General features: G+C 40.4%; 1 protein-coding gene across 1 annotated transcript in view; it reads left to right on the forward strand.

The window, feature by feature from the left end:
* The first annotated feature begins 2482 nt into the window (after positions 1-2482).
* The window catches only part of neurl1b (neuralized E3 ubiquitin protein ligase 1B), a 36008-nt gene continuing 13420 nt past the window's right edge, over positions 2483-25070 (forward strand). Inside the window, exon 1 of the mRNA XM_078169264.1 lies at positions 2483-2688. Within this exon, the coding sequence (XP_078025390.1) occupies positions 2580-2688 (109 nt within the window). The 5' untranslated portion in view covers positions 2483-2579. The remainder of the gene's footprint in view (positions 2689-25070) is intronic.

A 25070-nucleotide genomic window follows, 5' to 3' on the forward strand; every position in this document is an offset into this window, starting at 1 on the left:
GTACAAACCTCATATGTCGATTATACTATTCTTGCTGTTGTTCTGCATATTTTCATCATGCAGGAAGACGTCTTTTGGCATATTTCCAGACAGCACGCATCAGCAAATCCATTGGGACAAATTTGAGTGCTATATTTAAGCACTTATGTTCTTTTGGGACTTTTCAGCTGTGTTGTCCAGTGTGAAACATCTGTTAGAAAAGTACTTTATAAAAGTCATTAAATGTAATAAGTTACATTACTTTAATGAAGTAATCAAAATAGTTATGTTACTTATTACAATTTTAACAACGTAACTCGTAATCTCTAACCTTCCCAACACTGTATATATATATTAGTGTGTTTATAATCAGTTAAAAATATCTCTGTTTGTAAAGAAGTATTCAAATTTCAAAGAATCATTCTACAAAATATATTAAACAAAAATGGGAGAAATAATCAGACATACCAATAACAGAGGAGGACTGGACAGAGATATGTGAGACACAGGCAACTACTGCAAACTCAAGGTCCCTGAGGGAGTTTTGAGATTCTTTGTCACCCCTACAGGTGACTAACAGCACTGCAATCAGGTCTACAGAGCCAGGGCTTTTGTTGGAGACAATGCAGAACCTCACTGGCCAATTATTATCATGTTTTCTGGGCATGCCCAAAAATACAACCATATTGGCAACAGATTGCAGCTGAGATTCATAAGATAATTGGAGTGGATTTAGTCATCTCATTTGCTACACTATACCCAGGCAAAATACCTGAAACTGTCCCACACAAACATAAATATCCCACTGAGATCCTGTATCTTCATATGAGGACATCATATTTTGGGTTTACTGGACCTTGTACTTCTTTCTACTTAACTTAAACATGTTGTCCTTGTTCATGGACACTTCCTTTTGCCATCTAGTGGTAGTAAAAGCACAATGCACTAATCAATGTAAAAACAAGATGGCAGCCATCTCTGCCAAGTCAGTCTGCAGCCGTTCCCAACACAAAAGTGGACAAGGTCCAAAACCTGATCACATTTAATGGCTGAAATTGTGATTAATAACATATGTAGTTTGAGGTGCCCTACAAACTTTACCAATTTTAGCTGTAACTGTAACAAGCTAAGACGCTGTTAAATAGAAAGTACTAGTTTGAAGACATTGGGAATTTATTATCAGCTCACTGAAGGACTTCATTGTCGTCTTGTTTAGGGACATTGGGACTTTATTATTGTTGGCAGTGTTTAGTTTTTTATACCTATCAGGTCCTACTGATCCCCAAAAGCTAAAAAAAATGCATATCAAACAAAAGTTCAGGTCTCATGAGGATATTAAGACACTTTTGGCAAGTAGCAGTAAAGCCATAACTCGCGAATGGTTGCAAGTCAGTCCTCCAACACTGGCCCAGTGCCTAGGAATTATGAATGAAATACTGTATGGAAAGACCTACTTTTATTTTAAGGCTTGAGCCAGAAAAAAATATAAAAATGTGATACCGTATGCCAGGATGTAAGTGAAAAAAATGTACTGTGATTTCACTTCGTAACACCCATGACCACATGTTCTTTGTTTCTTAAATACAAAAGAATTACAAAAAATATCTCTGTTGTTTAGTACCAGAATGCATGTTAGTAATACATAATAATCCCAACACTGTTGTGACCTGTCTTCATAATGACTACTTTTACTTGTAAAACTCTAAGCAAACCTACATTTTGCTGACTGTGACATGTCAAAATATTCTCTGTTAATTACAGTGTGTGGTTGTTAGTCGACAAAAGAGACAAAATAGGGTACCAGTGCGCTTGAGCTTGTCAACAAAAAGCATTTTAATTTTTGAATTTTATTAGCACACAAGATGTGATTAAACACAAATATATAAAAATAAACATGGCAGGGATTGTGCAGCAGGAGAGGTAAGATGGTGAAAACCTCCCCTCTTGAATTTCAAATCTATTCTATTACAAATAATATCTCCTAAACATAAGAATATAACAGACACAACAATAGAATATAATGATAATAAATGAAACAGACACATGCACATGACACATAAACATATTAGTAAGTAAATTTTGGACATTTCTATTTTAGTCTCAGTCAGAGCTGAATGCGTTACAGGAGCATATAACAGAACCCAAACATCAGTGCTCCCGCTTGGCGCGCTGACCCCTCTCAAGGACAGGAATGTTAACATGCACACCCACACTAGACACTGTGGTGTGGGCTGTAACAAAAGTCACCAGTCTACCCTGCTCATGTCAGGTGTATATCTAACGGTCGGCAGTGTAGATTAACCACACACACACACACACACACACACACACACACACACACACACACACATTTCCTCACGTGCCAACGTCCTTCCCTCTCTGGGTTGGATTTTATTGGACAGAATAAAGAGATAACAAAAGCCACGTGCTCTTGTTTACATATCTTCAAATTTCAGGCGGGCTATGGTCTCGTTAGGAATATAACTGTTCCCTGACTCACACTACAGAGAGACCACCACCAAGAAGAGACCAGATGGCCAGACCTTAACCTTACTTTAGTGGAGTTCACTTACTTATTCTTGAAATAGAGAAGTTGTTGAATGGGAAACAAGATGGGAAACAACCAGTCGTCAAACACCTGCATTCCCTTTGGTGTGTGCAGTTTGCCTCAATCCAACAGAGAAAAGAATCTTCACCACAGCACAGAGGGTAAGCAACACTCTTTACTGACTTCACACCTTTTGTGTTCTGTCTGACTTGACTTGTCTAATGTTTAACTTGAATCTGTTAGATATTATCTAAAAATAACAGAGACATTTCTGGGCTAATCCAAAGGGGCATTTAGTGGCTTTTGTACCCTTAAACAAGCTATCAGAGGGATACTGAATCATTTATTGCATCATACATACTCTAACCCTAAATATAAGACAATGAATGACATTATTATAATAATTTCCAGACCTTTTACTAAGTGTAGGCTTTATTTTAATACTTTCTGTTTGTAAAAAAAAGAAAAAAGGCAAGACTGATTTTTTTTAATCTCTAATATGTCACACATTGCTGCTACTATCACATTATACCATTAGTGCAGCTGCTGACAAAATTTATTGCTCAAATATCTGATCCTGAGCCAGTGCGTGAGCTGTTTTTACCACATCTCTCATTAATTAAACTTTATTTGTTGTTATAGACAGACAGGAAATGCCTGTCGCTCAGTCACCGCTGTACTGAGCCCTGAGAGGCTGAGAGAAGTTCACAGGGGCCTCAGCTCGGGTGATGTCATTGCTTTCCCATACCCCTGCTGGGTGATGGGAAAAAAAAGACAAAATGATTGTGAGAATAGAAAAGGAAGTCACTGGAGAAGAACCAATGTGATCCAGAGGAAAGGAAAACAAACAGTTTCAGTACCTTTTCAAACCTTTGGACGGCCCCTTACTATCTGTTTCCTCCTTGTTGCTCTATTTATTCCTGCCTCTGGTCAATCCACATTGTTGTCCTTGTTCAGATATAGTTTGTGGTACTCTTTTTTTCTGATGTTATAAATCACTAATTAAGAAATCAATACAGGAAGTGGTGGAGGGGGTGGTGCAGATAATGAGACAATGGGCTCCTGGGCACAGATATGCTAAAGGCCCCTCCTCCTCTCCTACATAGGCGCAAAACATATAGACTTTGTGGTAGATATGCATCTTTTTGTGGTTTTGTGTCTCTTTGTAATAACTGTGTCTCTTTGTGGATGCTCTGTCCCTTATGTAGTTATTTTGTGTATCTTTGAAGTTCCTTTCCATCTCTTAGTGGTCTTTTTGTGGTCAGTTTGATTCTCTTCCTGGTCAGCACATGTTGATTTGAGTGACACTGTGCAGGTAAAGGCCAGGGGTGGCCCTGACACTTTGGTCTCCTCTGCTTGTGCCCGGTAGGTCTGTTCAAGGAATCCATATATGGATTTTTGTTTGAATGCTCTATTGTTTTTACTGTAAACTACAAAGGGACAAAAAAAATACTACAAAGCGACACAAAATGACCAAAACGATACAAAATTACCCCAAAAGATTTAAACTTACCTCAAAGAGACACAAAATACACATAACAACCACAAAATGACTACAAACAGACAATAAACGACTAAAAGAGACACAAAATTATCTCAAAGAGACACAAAACAACCACAAGGAGACGCAAAATAAACACAAGGAGACACAAAACAAACACAAGGAGACACAAAATGACTACAAAGCAACATAAAATGACCAAAAGAGACACAAAATTATCTCAAAGAGCCACAAAATGACTATTAAAGGACACAAAACAACCACAAAAAGACACAGAATGTCTATAACAAGACACAAAACAACCACAAGGAGACACAAAATGACTACAAGGTGACACAAAAGAAACACAAAATTATTTCAAAGAGCTACAAAATGTCTATAAAAAGACACTAAACAACCACAAGGAGACACAAAATGACTACAAAGTGACACAAAATGATCAAACAAGACACAAAATTATCTCAAAGATCCACAAAATGACTATAAAAGGACACAAAACAACCACAAGGAGACACAAAATGACTATAAATAAACACAAAATAACCACAAGGAGACACAAAATGACTACAAAGTGACACAAAATGATCAAATGAGGCACAAAATTATCTCAAAGAGCCACAAAATGTCTATAAAAGGACAAAACAACCACAAGGAGACCGAAAATAACTACAAAGTGACACAAAACAACTGAAAAAGACACTAAATTATCTCAAAGACACACAAAACCACAAAAAGATTCATTATGACCACAAAGAGAAACAAAGACACCACAAAGTCAATTCCTCTGAGTGTATCAAATGTATGTAGACTGACATGTTGCGAGTCATTGTTTTCATACATACCAATATGCGTCACTAGGTGGCGCCACCATATTACACTGATGTCCCAAAGGGGGGGAGGGCCATTGGAGAGCTCAGCACTTGATGATCTGACTTTGGCAAGAAAAGGGATGAGTTCATTGGATTATTGTAGCCAAGCTAAGCTACATCTTTCATCATTTTGTTCCACTGTATTAGATCACTGCATAAAACAGTAAACATTGTGTCTATTCAAACATCCAGTGGGCAAATGTAAACTCACATGGTGTGAGGCAACAGAGCTATAAGACATGTTTACGCTGTGGTTTAGTGGAAGCGGTTGCTCATGCCTTGTTGCCTCCAGGAGCAGGTGTGGTTGTGTACTGTCTGCTTAGATCTGTTCCTATGTTTAAAGCTACAGCAGGGTCTGTCTTTGAGGAGGACTAGTTATTACTGTATACGTTAGAGCCCTCAGCTCTTCAACATGATGTCAGCAGACGACCTGATACCATCTGATAGAATGAGTGTGAGTAAGGAGGATTAGAGCGGAGAGAAGAGTTAGCAGAGTATAGAATTACAGGTCAGACTTTATCTTTCACACAAGGATCCATTATCATGACTGCTTCATCATGCTGTTTGCAGATTACATCTATGCTCAGTTATCTACAGCTGTATGCTGCGTAAAGTCTCTATTACACACATCTGTATGCCTGGAAAGTAACAACAAAAAGAAAGTGTCCTGTGTGTGCGACCTCGGCCATTTCTCTCACATGTGATGAAGCTCTTGGGTGGCATAAGGGGAGGCAGTTAAACATTCAGCACCATCTTAATTATTCAGGACTGCTTGACGGCGTGCATGTGTGTGTAAGTGTGTGAGAGTTTTTGTGGGTCTGTGAAAGAGAGAGGAAGAGACAAAAGAGAAAGAAAATGAGACATCATTATATCGGTAACATTCAATGGACATATATCACCTATTAATTATTTGTACCGATGGGGAATCTGTCTGTTGAATCAAAGGTCATGGCAGTCGATCAGTATGACATCTAAATACCCCAAACCCAAAGACTTTCAGATTACAGTGACATAAGATTGTTTTCTGACTATTGATTTCAGCCCTTATTATCATAGTCTACCCAAACCCACTCCTATATTCGGCATTGCTGACAATGCACTGCACGAAAATCACCCTCCATCTTCCATTAGCTGTGGAGAATAGCAGTTTAGAGTCACTCATCTGATCCGACCTGATCTGTTTGCAGCTTAAAGGCTGGCGGCCGACCCCATGTCTCCCTTATTGCGTTCTCATCTCCCTCCTCTGAAGTTGTGCTCCTCGTCTTGTCTCCCCACTTCCAAACAGGGGAGAGGGTTTTGGCGTCCCTAAAACTGTAAGCCGGATGCTCCCTATAAAACTTGGCCTAATGCGTGGAAGCATCTGAAAATGCTATTATAGAGACAGAAGAACAATTGCTGACAAACGCATCTTGTCAAAATCGTCTCTTTGACCTGTCCACTACTTAACCCTGGTAGAGTTCCCAAGGGTTAGTATTATCTTCACTAATTTTAACAGTCATTAAAACTGTGTTTGATTACTGTGCTTCAGAAACTCACAGATAATACTGTCCAGCATCGACCAAGATGTGGGCTCAGCATGCAACCTGATTTTCCCTTGTTTACAGAGTGGGCGTGCAGCAGGCAAACCCAATGATGCTACTGGTCCCTTGTCCTCATCTACAGAGGAACAGAACACTTGAGAAAGCATTTCAAAAACAGCGTATCTTTACTGTTATTCAATGCCCATTTGATATGGTTGTTATATTTGTATATATGGTATTGGCTAATTTTAAGAAAGAGCATATAGTGTTGCTAATTGTATTTCTGGTGAAATGATCTCAGTGTGCACTTTTTCAGCACATTCACAATACAGTGATAATTCTGGTCACTGATATAAAATTTTCATACCGCTTCATCACTAATTCAAATGCAAAGACAAGACGAAGCTGGAGGCCGCTAGAGATGACAACGTACGTGCAGCATTTTTGCCTCTGTATTGCGTCTTCTTGTAAATAATCCTCCAGGATATTAGATACACTTTAGGAAAGGAAGTTCTCATATTTACAAGTTCCCAAAATAGCCCCGTCACCCAGCACTCTCAGTATATCAGTGTCCTGCCCAAAGCGGGGGCCCCGCAGAAGTTTCCCACACGTGTCACAGGCCAATGTCATGACAAGAGAGCGAGGGAGAGAGGAGGAAGAGGGCCAGGGACTGGGAAGGAGGCGAGATTAGCTTTAAGGAGAGGGAAAGAAAATAATGAGTAAGATAAATATAAGCTCATGTTAGAAGGAGACAGGGGTGAAGACAAAGGGCGTGGATGGTGGTTGACTTCAGCGGAGGGACGTGGAGAGCAGGAAAGGGGGCACAGATGGGCGGAAGCACTCAGCAGTGTAAAAGTGCTAAAGGTGAACTGAGTGTCTGTGAAATTGACCCCCATGTTTCCCCTCCTCATATCAAGCGCGAGGGTTATGTAACGGGGTGTTTATGGCCCCCACAGCTTTGTCTTTCATCTCGCTGATGACGGATTTCTGAGCTGTAATCCCTACCTGTTGCTCTGCCCAGTTGTTTACCTGTTTGAACATATTAGCTGCATACTGTACATTGTAACATCTCAAATGTGTCCTGGACATGAGATCAGCTTACAGAGCTCCTATTGGTTCACCGCCCTTACGTGACAGTTGTCTTTGATGTCTGGTATGCAGTCCGTCTAAGGAGCAGGTCTCCAGATAGCAGCTAGTGTCCAATCCAACACATTGGTACATTCTGACAGCACAGGAATTATCAGTTATATGTGATGTCACTTACTGGCAAACCCTTCGTCTCAGGCCTTAGATTAAAGTCTCCCTCCACTCAAAAATGTGTTGAGTGAGTATTGTTACTTCACGTAGTTATTTGACCCATGCTGTGAAGAATGATGTATGAGCAGAGTTTGACAATAGACGCCGGTTTTCACATTCAACTGCTGAAATGGGAAAGTTCGCTTTGATGACGCATATGGTGACAAGTGGCAATTGCAGTGCGTTTGTTGGCACACTGAGGTTGAAACCAGGTTGACATTGATATGAAGATGGACCCACAATCCTGGGTTTAAGTACGCTTGCAAGAAAATATCACAGGCGGGTCAAAAAAGCCCAAGTACGTTATCAATAACTTACAGAAACATTATGTGCAATAGTCCACCTTCCATCTTCCCATCTTCTTGTCACTGTCTTTCTCTCAAACACACTCACGCTGTAGCACTCTGTCCTCGTCTCTGTTCTCAGTCTTGTCAATTGTGTCACTATAATCCATAAGCCGGTGGTTTGAGTGGTTGATTGATGCATATTCTTGTGGGTTGGGCGATGCAGATTGGCTCATATAAGATTCATATCAGTTCATCTGATGAGCCTGTCAGCTGGTGAGATCAAAGGGTTACCACAGCACAGACAGTGTGTGCATGTATGTATGTCTCAGTGTGTGAGAGTGGATTATTAATGACAGTGCGCTGCTTATGATTTTTCCCAGGAATGTCGACAGACAGCCACTTCAAATATTGCATTCGCTTTCATTAGTGGGCGATAGTAGGGCTGGGCAATGAATTGATATTATACTGATATTATGATTTCAGACTAGATATTGTCTTGATTTTTGATTTTGTAAGTGGTGTCTTTTATTGGTTTTAAAGGCATTGTAGTGAAGTGATGTCATTTTCTGAACTTACCAGACTGACTATTTGCCTTTACCCACTTATAGTCATTTTTTCCACAATACTGATGATAGTTAATCAAAAATCTCATCTTCACAATCTTCACAAGTGTCCTAGAGTCAACCCTACAGTATTGTGGCAATATCAATATATTTGGTCTAAAACAGGGGTAGGAAACCTGTGTCTCCAGAGCCACATGCAGCTCCTTAGAACAGTTTTATGTTCATATACCATTGTTGTAGGTCTAAAGTGATTCTCACATTCCTCAGTTGTACAAATGTGTAGCCTATACACCAAAATAAAAAAAATGTCTTAACATTTCATCAGCTGAAATGTGCATCATATGTCTACTGACTGGCACCTTTTCCTCTAAATTTTGCCAAACCTCAATAGCGGTAGCCAGTCTTGAATCTCCCTAGTTAATCTAGCTATGAATTCCATATCCAAAAAAGGCAAAGTCTCACAGGAAAATACAGAATTTAATAGTGCACGGACATATTCATTTACTTTCACCACCACTGCAGAGCAGACACCTTGTGGTAAACATAATAAATGTTCATCATCATAAGTAATGTTGATAGGATAATTTAGACATAACAGACTGTGTTTCCTTCATTATAAGGCTCAAATATGTTTTGTTTTATTATGACAGATTTTTAGTAATTTATCTATTTTGGTCAAACATGGCTCTTTTGATAGTAAAGGTTGTCGAACCCTGGTCTAAATATCACTAATTCATGAGCTTATATTTAGCTTACTCATCTTACCCAGCCCTAGGCCATGGGCTCAGTCACCATTGTGTTAAGTCATTCGGCAATAGATGGTGACTTGATCTTGAAAAAATGTTTGCATATTCACAGAGTAGATGGCAAGGGAGTTTATGCAATTTCAAACAGGGTAAATAAACTTTTTATTTGGAAAAACCATATCAGACACAATTCTTTTCCCAATAACGTGTCCTAAAACATGTCTCCATAAAGACATTAAACACAAACATTCACAACATAGTGCTGGAAGCCACAAGTTACATTTTTTGGTTGGTTAAGAGTTGTTTGTTTATCCAAAAAAGGAGAAGAAGACAAAAGAAACAATTTTTGCAGTTTTCCAGTGAACTGATATCTTCCTCCCATTATTGTCCAGACTGAACAAGTTTCCGCCTTTACATATTTGGGCATCTGTGTGGACGCAGTTTTATCCTGTAGCGCAGATATGAATTATATTTGTAGCAAGGTACAACAACACATTTCTTTCTTAGATGACTGGGGTCATTTGGAGCAAACAAACAGATCCTGTTACTGCTTTTCCTGTCGATGATACGGAGTGTTAGGCAGTATGTTGTCTCTCTGTTCAGCTTAAAGCTAGACAGGCTAGACTGCTGCGTATCTGCTCAGAGACTGTGGGTCAGAGGTTTGAGTTTAAGCCCTGTATACTAACAGAGTGTTGTCTCTGGCAGTTAATATTAATCCCTCTCATGTGTTATTTGAAGAATATCAGCTTTTGCCATCACACAGAGGATTTTGAGTCCCACAGGCTCCATTGAACTTTTTTGCTCCTAGATCAAGATCAAGGCCCAATCCCAATACCCCCCCTTGTCCACTACCCCTTAGCCCTCAAAATGAAGCAATAGGGGTAGGAGATGAAATCTTTTCCCTAGGAATTGGGACACCACTCACTACGTCACCACGTTGGTTGCGTTCACACATACATAACTATTTCAAACAGGAAGCCGCGAGCCATCTACATTTACAACCGGCATCTACAATGGAGCCACTATTATGCTTCCTACTAACGTACCATTAGAGTAATAAGATATGTACGACAGGGGACTTCTGCTAGCTAGCTAGCTAGCTAACCAGCTAACATTATGAGGCAACATAGTTATACTAGCTGGCGTGTTATCATAATGTGGAGAATCCGACAATTTTGCAGAACAGGACAGATGACAGATGCCAGCTAGGGGTCCATGTCATTGGTCTGACAGCCCATTGGTCCAGCATCCCATTAGTCCGACGATCCGCGGTGCTGAACGGCTCCCGGCAGGCGTATTTCTACTTTGATGGTGCGCCGCAACCGGCTCTGGGTCAGCTGGGAAAGGCTTGAGGTGAAGCAGGCTCACAGCTTATGTGTTTGTCACTTTCTTTATCATTCTAACCCCCTAACCCTAACCCTAACCACACCATGATCTTTTCCTAACCCTAACCCTAACCAAGTGGTTTTTGTGCCTAAACCTAACCAGACTAACCACAGGGCATCATGATGATTTCAGAACGGACTTCGGAACAATGGGTTTAATATGGTCAGAACAATGGGATGTCGGACCAATGGGCAGTTCCCGCTAGCTAGCTAGCTAACAAAGAACCTGACTATGGTAACGTTAGCTAGCTGGCTAGCTTTCTGTCAACTCCAATCTAGACATCGTGAATAGCATTAAAAATTGTTATACCGTTCTCTACACAAATACACAGTTATTTGAAAACATTTTTACAAAAGTTCCATGTTTATTTGCGAAATTCTACATACCTGTATGAACTTTTTTCCCTTTCTCTTGCTCGGTGGAAGCCATGGCGACATCTACCACTCGCTGGCAAGTCAGTATCTGAAATCCCTCGCTCCAAAGGGCTAGTTTCATACCCACTACCCCTCGTTATGCCCCCTACCCCTACACGCAAAAAGGAATTGAGACATCCCTACCTCTGGTGGGAACACACAAATCTAGGGGTAGGGCCAAGGGGGGGTATTGGGACAGGCCCCAAGTATAGCTTCTAGGTAGCCCCAGTGTACCTGAGTGGAACACTGAGTGTAAAAGGAATGATTGATATGTTGCACTACATCCACCTTTTGTAACTTCTAGTGTGATTTGTAGTGTTTTTAGTTTAATGATTTGTATTTATGTGTATTTATGTTAAATAGTTGACCTCTTGGGACGCAAGACCAATTTCAGATTTAATCAGTTTAATCTCTTTCTCTGACTGCTTTTATTCCAAAGTTCAGTTTACCTTGAATGAGTCAGAGCAGCACAGGTTTATCATCAAAAACAAAAATTTAGAAATTCTCAAAAATACTATTTAATTTCCCTTTACAGCTAATAAAATATACAGTTATGTTCGTGTTAATGTGCGCTACAACTGAACTGGGTCAGCCAAAACAAGCATATCTGAATCACAGGAAAACAGAGGGAGAGTGGTCCTTTGCTGCTGATCTGTCTCTGCTTCCTGGTTCAGCTGCAGCCGCGGGGCCACAAATCCATCATGAGGAAGAGCTGTCTCTCCCTGTGCTCTTATCTTCTTATTCATAGTCTGGAAATCTAATGATAAGACGGGAACACGGCTAATAATCTCCCTCTGTCCCCTCGTTTTCTGAAAATTTCCTCTATTTGAACATCAATCTTTCCATCAGTGGCAGTAATAGTCATAAGATCAGGAAGCAAACAGACCACTTTTATTTGACCTGAATCTTGGGGATGGAGGAAAGAAATGAACATGATCTAGTTTCATTTGCAAAATTTAATAGACTCATACAGATGTGTCGCGTGTACATCTCACTCCCGTGCTGTCAGAATGTGTGACAGTGATCAGCGATCCTGAAGTGATACCTCAGATGGCAGGAAAGAAGAAAGCCGGCATGTGCTCAGTGAAGGGCATCCGTCCAGAACAGAGTGATGCAGCTAGCAGATGAGTCGGTACACACCTCAGTTTCAAGCTGCTCCATGGGAACTGGGGATGGATGGCAGCTGTTTCCCTGGAGACCTGGGACAAACAGGACCTGCTCTCTAATTACCTACGCCCACCTCGGTCAACAGTGAGGCAGGGAGCACACCTCAGCTCGAGACCCTTAGCACAGAAACAACTAATGTCTCCTTGAGTTTAAGCTGCTACTTTTGTTCTGAAATAGCTGTAGGAGAAAGATGAGTAATGGCAGCTAAGGACATGAAGGCTGGACAGGAAACGACACAGGCACTTGGGATACAATGCTGGCAGGACTATAGAGCAAAGCTGACAGGTAAATTTGAAAAATGTTTAAAAATAAGTGCTTAAATTGCTCTCTTGCTGCAGACAGGAGGTAGCAGGACTGTTTGTCCCCTTCCCTGCGTGATAGATCTCAGGTTTGCAACAAAAACTAGCAAATCCTGAACATGTGAGTGACACTATGTCAGCTAATTAAACCCCAGCGTGGCTTCCCCTGTTCAAGTCAAAGGACATGATTGTTGGCATGCTACATGAAGCGAGACAACGCTGTCCGCCCTCATTAAAGCCGATGCAAAGAGAGTTGAAGGCCTTGAAATCGCCCTTGACACCAAAAGAACAGCACGTTATTAAGGGACCTAGCCAGTGCACTGCTGCTAGTGGCTTAAATGTCTTTTATGACAGTTGACTCATGCACCCAGAGCTCTGGAAAGAGAGGCTTGACTTGTGTCCCCCTAGAGTGTCAATTATATGTCCTTCATAATGATGCACAGTGCAGAGGAGAACAAAAATTACTTTGTGCTTCAGCCTCTGTTTTAGTTTGCTCATTTGTTTTTGATCTGCTGAGTCTGTTTTTTGGAGGCGAGCCACGGTTAGAGTGCAGACACTGTGACGGTATCATGAAAATAATAAGCATCTATCATCAGCTGCATATATGGTGAAACCAAAGGGAGCTATATTATTTTGATAACACAGAACGCTCAGACACCAGTAAATTCGTGCATTGACAAGAGCAACAAAATTACTTCCATGACCTTTGACATGTGCAGACCAGGACTGTTTGTCCAGTCTGATTTTTCTGCCTTCTATGGGAAATTTGGAGCTGGACAGCCTCATAATCTCCAGGGAGGGGCAGAAAGGGGGCAACTGGTAGAAAAACATTCAACAGGAAAGCTGGGGTAGCAGAAGGTTACCCTATATACAGCAAAGGTCTGTCTTACTGTTTCTGGCCACCAACTGCAGAGGAATGGAAAGAGGTTTGGAAGGAAATATGCTATTATGTAACGCAGTACCTGGAGCTCTCTGCTATCCCTATATGCCCTTTCCTTTGGGACTGTGAGACAAAACGGGCACACACTAATGGTCAGTATATAATATGACAGCTGCTGGCTGTTGTTCTTGAACTTCTTTCACTTCCTGGAAACACTGGAATCTTTTTTCGAACCGAGAGTTTGCCCAAGCTTGTTGTCGAAAGTGGGCTTAGATGTCTTTCTTAGCGGACTGAGTGACTGCGCTGGGTAATAATAGCAGAAGTATTTCGTGTCATAACCCCTGTGCCTTCAGTGGGTCGCTGAACCCTTCACGGCCAAGGTCTACGTTACCATGGGAGCCAGCTGTGTGTAAACATTTTGTTACCTCTAGCAACATGTACTCAAATCTGTTAATATTTGATATGTTGGAAACATACCGAATTAGGCTTTACATCTTATTATAACATCATGTATATATTTTTTATTTGTAAAAATATTCCATGATGCAATTTGAGGTTTATGAGGAAATGGCTTTCTTAACAAAAAATGATTGTGTATGTTGGTTGAGTGTTTACTGGCTTTTAATTGCTTCTGTGTGTCTGGCGGTGTGGGTATTTTTAAAAAACACTTTTCGCCCTCACACTTTTATGCAGCTCACAGTACAGTAAAAACCCAGTTCCACTTTTCAGGAACATTATCTAATAAACTGCTGCCTTAGCTCTGGTGAGAAATAATATAACATGATCAACACATGAAAAGAAACTGATTAAAATGTTCAAATGGTTGTAGCTGAAAAGCCCCAAACTGAGCTACTCAGTGGTCCCCCAAAACCACTCTCGTTTCGCTAATGAGATTTTGGATTCCTTTCTTCCGAATATTTGAAAGTGACGCAATTTAGAGGTTAGAATTTGGGACCCTGAAGGCAAATTCTGACAAGCCTTAAAATGCCTGGGAAGCAATTTCCTTTTGAACTGTGTCATAAATTCTAATGATGTTAACAGGTTTAATTTGGATCCTCTTAACTATAGGTTTGTTGTTTAATACATACACCACAAGAATTCACTGCTTCCCCCCCCCCTCGTGCGCCCGACAGGGTTAATGCGAATATGGCAATTATGACTTTTTTTTACAACTGCGGTGCAGCAGTGAAACGCTGTGGGTCAACAACATCCATCCCTTTTTAAAATATTATCCCACAAAAGCACACATTTATATAGTTATGCACACACCAACATGAAACTCCTGCCATATTTACACACACCGCTCTTTATTTAGTGTTATATACCTCTCCTCTTTACAGGGCTTGCTTTTAGTTTTATCTGTTTTTGAAGAATGATTAAAAATATATAGCTTTACCCTGTAAATTTTAATGCTCGACCAGAATGTCTATTTCTGGAGCATGCCTGACAGGCCAACGTGAGCGAGCCTGCTGCTGTTTGTGTGGAGTCATGTTAAAAATGACAAAGACCTTGACATAGACACCCGTAAGACCTTCCTGTTCCTCTTTGGCCAGAGACCGGGCACCACTCAGAGCTATGATTAACCCTCTGACAACTGTATAATTCCATGAATTTTCCACTGCATCAAGCATGCTACTGTTCAGTCACTGCAGAAAAAGATGAAAGACAATGGAACAAATGAAGGTTGAATTCTTGCGTTTGTCCCTTTGGATCACAGTTATGATTGATTGCTCCATCTCGTTAAACAACAGAAAGAATTAGGGACATTATGGATTGTGCATGAGGGAATACCTTCTGTTTGCAATAGACTTAAGCCGCGCTTGTATCTGAAGCTACTGTGCAAGAGGCTGGAAGAAGCTGGCTATGTTGTTCTGGGCCAAGAGCATTTCCTGCATCTCCTTCGGTGGCGCATCCGCTCCTCATCCCAGAGAACACCGAGACAATAGAACAGATGGAGGAAGAACACTGTCCGTGCATCTGGTTAAATGCATTGAAAGGCCATTTTTAGCATGTCTCCCACTGACAGAGAGGCCTAAAACAACATTTTAGTGGAGCCGTGCCACTATTTCATGTTCTACCAGAGAAAACGGAAAACATAGTTCTTTATAGCAAAGTGCAACATTGATTAACTGACATTTCAGTGCACTTTGAAATGCTTCATAACAGCTGAAAAGACGTTCAGATGAAACATTCTTTCAATGCCACCCCCCAGTTTCCACTGTGTTAGCAGCGGGGTCATTTAATGTCAGGAGCTGACATGTTACGCAATGTCGTGATTTAGGTTTGTCCAATGGAAAATGAATCAGGAAATTCCTCATACAACACTCAATATCCCTGTCCATTATCGTTAGCATTATTAACAACCTGCCCACCAACAGGAAGATGTAAATCAGAACTCATAAAACAAAATATTAATAAAAGCAAACAGAACTTATCCTGACTCCTTGACACAGACAATATCTGTGATCTTCACTTGTGCTTTTTAGGTGTTAGTGGGAAATAATGATACAGAAAGTTGAAGCAAGAAAGTTCATCATTGACTTTGGAAATGATCCTTTGAGAGGAAAAAAAAACCCCTTTCACTTTCTAGCATCTAAACCGCATGTCATGGTCTTCCTCAGTGCATCAGTTTGCTCTGTTGTACTCAGCAGCTGAGCTACTGTTTCCCCATGACAACTGAACAAACTCCATCTACTGAGGAAGACCATGAGATGTGACTGAAAGCAAAAGAGAAAGCTAGTATGTGGACCTTGAGTTAAGTTTTTTGTTTTCGATGTTTCTTTCTCATTTTATCCTATGGTAGCATGATAATATACTGTGTAATGTTCCCAGTTAAGATGGAGAAGAGGCATTTATGTATACTGTTAAGAGACAAAGATTACTTATTTATCAGCAGTTTTCTGCTTGCTGAGCGTAGTCAGTACTATTTTTGAGTATCTACATTGTTGTGGGGAGACACACAGTAGGTGTGATATCACCATGAAATATTGATTTATCTGATTTTATTAGGATCCCAATTAGGTGATGCACAACATCAGCTCCTCTTCCTGGGGTCCACACAGACAGTCAAAACACTTACAGACAAAACAACCACGTGATATTAAAATCAGAAAAGTACCGCTTCAGTTGCCTATGTGCATGAAGACAATTATTTATTGCATCGCAACAAATTTTATGTTTAAATATGCAAATGAGGCACTATCTAATTAAAGGTATATTATGCAGGATTGGCGATTAATTCTCATTTGGTGTTTTGCATATACTTAATATATTTGCTTTCTTTTCAGCGCTGTGTCTCTTGGATGCCTGCTGCTTATGGTCTGGCACCTGGTCACTAACTTGAAATCCTGACCTCACTAGAGTGCTGTGTGTGCAGCACACAGTGCACCCATAAATGTCCCAAACACAGAAAATAAGATGAAAATAAGAAAATACAGGCAGAAAAATACGCCGCCACACACTTTCAGTGGATAATAAGTGATGACTGAGAGGGATTAAAACTATTTTTCCAGAAAATCCTGCATAGTATGCCTTTAAATATGCTCATATTTGCACAGATATCCAGAACAGAAATCTGGACATTGGATAAAGCCAGGTTCAGACTTCTGGTTTCATTTTGTTGGTATATTAGAGTCAAAGGTTTTTACAGAGGGAAATCTCTTTAGAATATACTGTCAACAGGAATAAAAAAATGAATAAATAAATAAAAATGAAATAATGCTCAAAATAATAATAAAAATATTTTCACCATGTTTTTAGAATTTTTTTTAATATAAATCAGGCTATGAATGATATTTAAACAAACCCCTCAATTAACCTTCAGAATATAAACATATGTAGATCCATGTAAAAACCTACATACAAACTGGAGAGTACGGTGTATGTAAGTGCTGCTGAAGTGAAGAATTTTGGCTCAAATTATTATATGTATTGAAAAATCCACACATTTTTACACCAAAAATAAGACACTACAGATAAATGGGCTAAAAATATGGACTAACAGATATCACCATGAAACTTCCCCAGGTGATTATTTATGTTAAGACAGTTTTCTATTGTATTACAAGTTTTCTGAAATGTTACGTCTAAATATGCAAAAGAGGCATCAAATTAAATGTGTGCGTTTTGCATACATTTCCAAAACAGATATCTGAAGGAAAATAAAGACCTTGATGTGCTTTTTTGGATTTAGTCTGAAAGAAGACATGTTATGGAGGCAAAATAGCCCCAAATCTCAAAATTGAGCAGTCAATTAAAAAATAAAAACCTTTGTTTTGTGCTTACATAGTTTTTCCTGCCCTGAAAAAAAAAGTAATAATTAATTATGGAGTAAACGTAAAAGGCTCTTCACCAACTGTCAATTTACTGCATTACTGTGCAGTGCTCACACCAGCATCAGTGCTTTGTTTCCCCATGCCAGTGATTCACTTCATGGTGGTGTTTTTAATTTACTGAAATCTGAAATTGCAGAAGTGAAACCAAGCATGCATGCATTTTGTCAGCTTAAGACTGCCACAGCATTCAGTCTCATGATCTGAGGATTTTGGAAATTAGAACAATCTGTGAGGGCACCGAGCACATGGCAAGAACTCCCTCTAAAATGGCTCCAATTAAAGGCAAATGCTGCACTGTTGCTTTGATAAAAAAAAAAAAAAAAACCTTTTCAACTCAGTATGTCTCATCATCTGTGTGAGGGAATTTTTACTGATACAACGGCTTTGGCATTAGCTGAACTCTTACTGTGTTTTTGAAAAGCAGGTGCTTGATTCCAATGGCCTGTTAAGAGTCAACCTAATGAAAAGACAGGAGCACGTTATTGGAAACACATGTGAATGCACTGTAGTAGAAAACAGCGCTCAAACAAAAAGAGGTGACCAGAAAAACATTGTTGTATGAATGTGGCTCATTGTGCTGGCCCATGTGTGTTTGATGGAGATGGTTATGTTCACATTGAAGGTGGGTATGACTCACTTCATCCATTAGATCAGTGGCTGGGGTTTGGACAGCAGCCCTCCCCTGATACTGAGACCACCGCGTACAAACCTTCCCAAACGGCCATCTGCTCAGCATTTCAACGCTGCTTTTGAATCTTTAAAGAGAATTAAAATACTGCAAATGTAACATTTTGCTGTCCAAGGACCAGTCACTGCGCCGCTCTGCATGGCAGCAGTCACACTGCTGTGGGCCAAGTTTCCTTGAGCAAACGAGGCATGTCTGCCCTCCTTCTCTGGAAATAACTTTATTCACTGTGGGGGCCCTCGTGAGATCGCTGCATCACAGATGCTTGATACCCAAAAGGGGGACAGTATGCATTATGGTTCATTTCAGAGCAAAGCATTCCTGTTTGCATCCAGTACAATAAAAATAGACGCAGCTTTCTTACAGTGTGTTGTACTGTATGTCCTTCACCTAGTTTTGTTGGCAGAAATCACAACTCTGGACTAATCATTTTCACACTAACTAATCACGCCGAAGCTTCAAAGCTTGCCAGGATGTATGGCTCTACTACTGCAGTATGTCTTAATTCTGTTTCTACATGGGTGGTGAAACCAACAGGGGTCCTTTCTCAGTTGGTCTCCAAGCGTCTTTGCTTCTGTCATGTTGTCAGAGCAATCAGGCTGACATATCTGTGTTAACAGTGTCCAGGGGTCAGGGCTGAGGGTGATGCCGGGGTGTAACTTTGGCTTTGGCTGAGTAGGAAGAAGATCACGGACATGCTGTCTAAAATAAAGTGTTGTTTTTTTACATTCCACTGTCCACAGACTTTCTGACTGTACTGAGATCTTACTACATATCAGAGTGGTATATACAGGGTATCAAGGATGCATGCTTTTCATAGTTCGTCTTTGAGCGTGCAATGTTTAGGGCTGGGAAATATATCAATATTATATTGATACTGTGATAAAAGACTAGATATTTTCTTCCTATATCTTAAAGGTAGGGTCTGGAGGATTTTCCAGTTGCTGTTTGTAAACACACATTCAAATTTGGCCCCTCCTATCAGGCTCAGCTGCGCGCTGCCCCTACCCCTTCCGGCAGTTGGGTGTTACACAAAATGATTCAAAGCTCAATCCTCACACTACATCAAGCCATATATTAGCTAAACGTAAAATTATTTGCATCGGTTGATAGTCGGAATTAGCCTCCACAACAAATTACGTAGGAATTACAGTTGTTGTAATGGAAAAGTTGATAAATTAGCAAACTAGCACAAGCTAACCGGCCTGTATTTGGGATTTACCTGTCCAACAGAAAGCAGGCCAACTCCGCATCGCTGTACATCCCGAGCCTCTCCTTCAATGTTTGAAAGCGGGTGAAAGCCACCCCGATATTCACACGAGTTTTGGCCCGTGCTTTATCGGCTCAGCGTTTTGCCTCACTCACATTTAATTTCCTTTTCTTCGTTGGTACGTCTGTATCCACCATTTCTCCCGGGTGTATGGAGCCCGGAGGTACGGAAGAAGGCTTCACAGAAGAGGTTCAGGCAAGGTTCGCGCTGGTGCACGCTCGGACAAGCTCGGGCACGGCACCTGCGCTCTCTCATTGGCTGGCGAAATCTCTGCCCAGAAGCAGTCCAAGCTCACAAAAACATCAAAATACAGTTAAAGGGCAGGAGCTCTGCAAACAGAGTCACCACCACACATGAGTAGAAGCCCACGGGTGATGATTAAGCAGGATTTCTTTTGTATATGTCTATATTTTGTTTTGTTTGAAAATCCTCCAGATCCTACCTTTAAGTGTTGTCTTTTCCCTGTTTTAAAGGCTGCATTACAGTAAAGTGATGTCATTTTCTGAACTTACCAGCCTGTTCTAGCTGTAATATTAAGATTTTAAATAATGTCACTTGATGCTTAGGGGTTGTGTCGTGTTTTGCTTATGGTGCTCTGTTGTGTGGTGGTGTTGTGTGCAATACATGAGTGGGTGATGTGCAGTACTGTTATGTGTAGTATGTGTTTTTATGTTGTTTTTTTTTATGGTGTATGCTTTTCATTTCTTCTGGACTATTACTGTAAGGTAGCAATACTTGTGCAGCTCCCAAGTCCAAGTCAAATTTCTCTATGGGGACAATAAAGTATATTGTATTGTATCGTATCATATCGTATCGTATCGCATTGTATTGTATGGTATGGTATGGTATGGTATGGTATGGTATCATATCGCATCGCATCGCATCGCATTGTATCATATCGCATTGTATCATATCGCATTGTATTGTATGGTATGGTATGGTATCGTGTCATATCGTATCGTATCGTATCGTATTCTATCATTTGCCTTTACCCACTTAATCACTGTTACCACTTTACTGATGATTATTTATCAAAAATCTCATAACATAAATATTTTGTGAAAGCATCAATGGTCAACCCTACAATATTGTTGCAATATCAATACTGAGGTATTTAGTTAAAAATATTGTGATATTTGATCTTCCTCATTATTGCCCAGCTGTAGGACTGTTGTACATTTAGGATTTTACCATTGTTGAAGCCAGTGTGTGCTAAATGATCCATTATCTATGACTATTTGCATTTACTAAAGTACCTTAAACTGAAAACAAATCAAAACAGACCAACAAAAAACATATAATAATACATACATCCAGTAATCTTGAAGATCTAGTATGTAGGATTTAGCGGCATCTATTGTCAGAAACTGAATATTCATAACTATGTTTTCATTAGTTTATAATCACCTGAAAATAAGAATCATTGTGTTTTCTTTACCTTAGAATGAGTTGTTTATATCAACATATGGTCCTCCTCCTCCTCTCTAGATAGAGCAACCATAGTTCTCCTACACAACTGGCACATGGGTTTTAGTTCTGCAACCTCACTGCTAGATGCCACTAAATCCTACATATTAGCCCCTTAAAGTCTGTAGCCATATTCACACTGGACTAGTACTGCCTGGGGACCTTTAGGAATGGTTGTCTGTGATCTTAATCCCATGTGAATCTGCCATGTTTTTTATTAGTCATGGAAAAATTCAACCACAAAATGACCTACCATATTTAGCCAAACACAGAGGGCATGTGTGATATTAGTCCTGTGACTTGGGGTCATATTTAGGAGGTTCATCTCACTACACTGCATGGAGAGCCATTCACAGAAAGATCAAGCTCATATCAATCACAAGAGCGAAATCTTGGAAGATGATGAGATGGATGACGTGACAACAGGCATTTTCTGACCAGATACCTCTGGGGAATTCCTGTGAGGAACTCCCCGCTGGAGAGCTCCCCCGAGAACTACATACTTTCAAGGGCTTTATGTCTGTTTGCAATTGCACCACCAGTAGGAATGCTGAAGTTGCATAAGCTGGCCGGCAGTTGATGTAGCAATGCCATGCTGTTGAATATTCTTATATTTTGCCTCAGTGCGTTTCCCCTGGCGCATATATACCGTCAGTCCATTTGTCAGTGTTTCTTCCATTTTTCTTTGTTGCTGTTGTAGCTGTTGTTTGTGTTTTGTGTTGTCTCTTGTTTACACTGCAAACAGGTTTATAGAAATGGCGGTTGCTGGTGCTGCATTATGTCATTTGTTTGACCACTCAATGCACACTTACATCACTATAGTTCTTCTTGTGCTGGGAGAGTACCTACTCTGAAATAGGAGCTAAAAAAGTCCCTAAAAACAGCGATCTAAGAACAATGGGGGTGGGATTTCAAAATCACCTGAGGCCCCATAATACTTGTCCTGAGAAAAGACCAATACCGCTCTCATTTTTGTACAGTTAACATATGAAGCTACACCCAGCAGCTGGTTAGCTTACCACAATGGCTGAAAACAGGCAGAAAAAGCTAGCCTGGCAATGTTCAAAAGTGACAAAATATGCCTGACAGGGCTTTTAAAGCTCACCAGCTAACATGTTAAATCTTGCTGATCCCATAGTCTTCTCACCATGAGGTTGCCAATTGCCTGGGCCCTCCAAAGCCATTACAAATTCATGTTTAAAATGAATGCGGTTAGGGGAACTTTGTCATGGTGACAATAATAAACATGTGGTTCAGGTTAGTGAATAATTGTGGCCATGTTTTTTTTTTTTTTGTTAAAGACAACTGTTGGTTGACTGTCGGTTGGAAACGGGAAATAAACAGCAGTCTCCCATGCAGAAGTCCAAGATTTTGTAGATATAATTATTGATAATTACAACAGTCACTAGTGTTCTTTTTAACTTCAGCCAATGTTGTTTTGGGGCAATTACTGAACAATTGTTGCTGGTGTTTCTTGGGGGGCTGGGGACTGTCTGGAACAACCATAACTCCCAAAACATCAAACTACTCCTGTGCCACTGAATGTCTCTGCAGACATCCAACAGTGATTGAAATGATTGTGCTGAAAATGATTCTGAAAGTAGAGTGCCTTTTATTTTTTTGGAATAAAATCAGCCGAGCAATCATTATGCTTTCATTAACACCCCATAGTCTGCACTCAGGCAGTAAAGCAAGCATTAGGGGAAGCAGCACTAGTTAATGCAGCTCTGCTGTGTTTACAGGGAAAGCTTGATTGCGGACTCCCATCGCAGCCTCATATTCACTTCCTGTGTTAATCCCCTTTGCCATAGCAGATCTTTCTTTTCTGAGGCAACCGCGAGGGCGTGGGGGGAATTTCACTTCTGCTTCGCTTCACCCCAAACACCATTCACCCAAGGCTCATATAACGAACCACCATATCCTGCTAAAACAAACAGCATTGAGGAGGTAGAAACAAATGCTTTTGTCTTCGAGTTATATTTAGTTCCTGCCTGCCTTCACCCAATCGCCATCTCTCACGAGACTTGTTTGGCCTCAAACTGAATTAGATCGTATATGACCACGCTGACAGCCACGGAAATCCAGAATCACCTTTCCTCTGTATGTGATATGGATCATGACAGTATGGTCAACCTGCATACATAAAGCAGAAAGTGATTGAGGGTGCGTGTTGATCTGGCATTCCACGCATATGCGTTTTCTGATCCACACTCCATTCCAGTTAGTGGTGGTAATGCCTCATAACGTTATTTGCCAACCACCATAAAAGTAAAAAAGAAGAAGAAGAGGCATGCGCATAAGGAGCGAAAATGGTGGTCTCAGGACAGCAAGAAGAACTCCCGTTAGACGCCAGGAGTTCAATACCATTTGGCTGTCTTTGTATTCCTTTAAAGACGAACAGCAGATCTTCTGTGCGCTCCAATACCCACACTACCATACTATATAGTATGCCAGAGAAAGATTTATTATGTTCCAATTCATAGTATGTCAAACGTAGTATGCCAAATATACTGGGATGTTCTAGTACATCAGGTCCAATTTTGCACTATGCAAGCCAGCCATTATTCTGACCCACAATACACTGCACAGCGAAAGATTCGTCACATTGACTGCCACAAGTCCTAATGATGGATGACAGCACATTCAGGTGACTGATGACCAGTTGATTAGTAATAATGGGAATATTTGAATAAAATAATCACAAATATAACCAACAACAAAAGGGCATAAGTATTAAATAACGATAACATAGTAATGTATAGACTAATTTTACTATTGTGAAAATAACATGTTAGAATCTACAATGTATGCAGTTATTACTTGTGGTGAAATAATAGCATCAGAGCTGTCTGGGTTGACCTCTGTCTCAAGTGAGCTCGGTGATTGGCATTTTGTTTTATCTCCATGGTAATGAATATATGAGTAAGAGGGTCAAGGTTCAAGGCCTAACCTTATGAGGAAGTAGTATGTCCCAATTGTGTGCATACTGCATGCAACAGTATATACATTTTAAGGGCAGCTGCAGCACCTACTTAAAGTAAAAAGAAAAAGTATGCAATCCCTCATTGCACAGCTTCTCTGTAAAACATGCATCCATTTTTTTATCTTCTTTTTTCCTTAGAAAAAAAAACAAGAGGTGCATACACCATAAACTGGACTTGAGTGTGTAACAAGAGATCATATTTTTTAACTGAATTGCGCGATTGGTGCCCTTGCAAATTTAGTCCTGCACACAAAAATCGACATAGGCATGGGTGTAGATTGCAGGGGGATGCAGGGGGACATGTCCCCCTCACTATTTAAAACATGTGACTTTGTCCCCTCTTATAAAAACATCGAAGTAGCAGGGGACTTTTATTTGGACAAAATTAAAGACATTACACCATAAAGTGATGCAGAAAAGGCACAATGTGGTTCATGTAATACTCACCAGATGCAGGAAATTAAATGTTTGATGCTCAAATTATCTCTTTTTTAATATGTGTGTGTCCCCAGTATTAAAATGAAACCTCTGCCCTTGCACACAGGGGTCCATGTAGACCATAGCAGACATGCAGGGACGACAACATTTATGTTAGCAGACTAAAGTGGACCCTTGTGAACCCTTGTGGATGCAGAATCTAGCTTAAGGCTGAGTCCTTAGCAGTGGCCTGGGTTCAATTCTGAGCTAAGACCCTTTGCTACGTGTTGTCCCCTTTCCCCCTTTTCCTGTTTATCTTCACCCGTACTGTCTAATAAAGGCAAAAATCCCCCAAAATAATGACATAAACCCCTGTTGTGCTCCAGTAAGTCAAAATTTGAACATTACATTGACATCAAGGCATAATAATTTGCACACGTCTACGTTTTCATGCCTGCTT

This window comes from Epinephelus lanceolatus, chromosome 7, assembly GCF_041903045.1.
Source record: "Epinephelus lanceolatus isolate andai-2023 chromosome 7, ASM4190304v1, whole genome shotgun sequence".
In the NCBI taxonomy this organism is placed as follows: Eukaryota; Metazoa; Chordata; class Actinopteri; order Perciformes; family Serranidae; genus Epinephelus; species Epinephelus lanceolatus.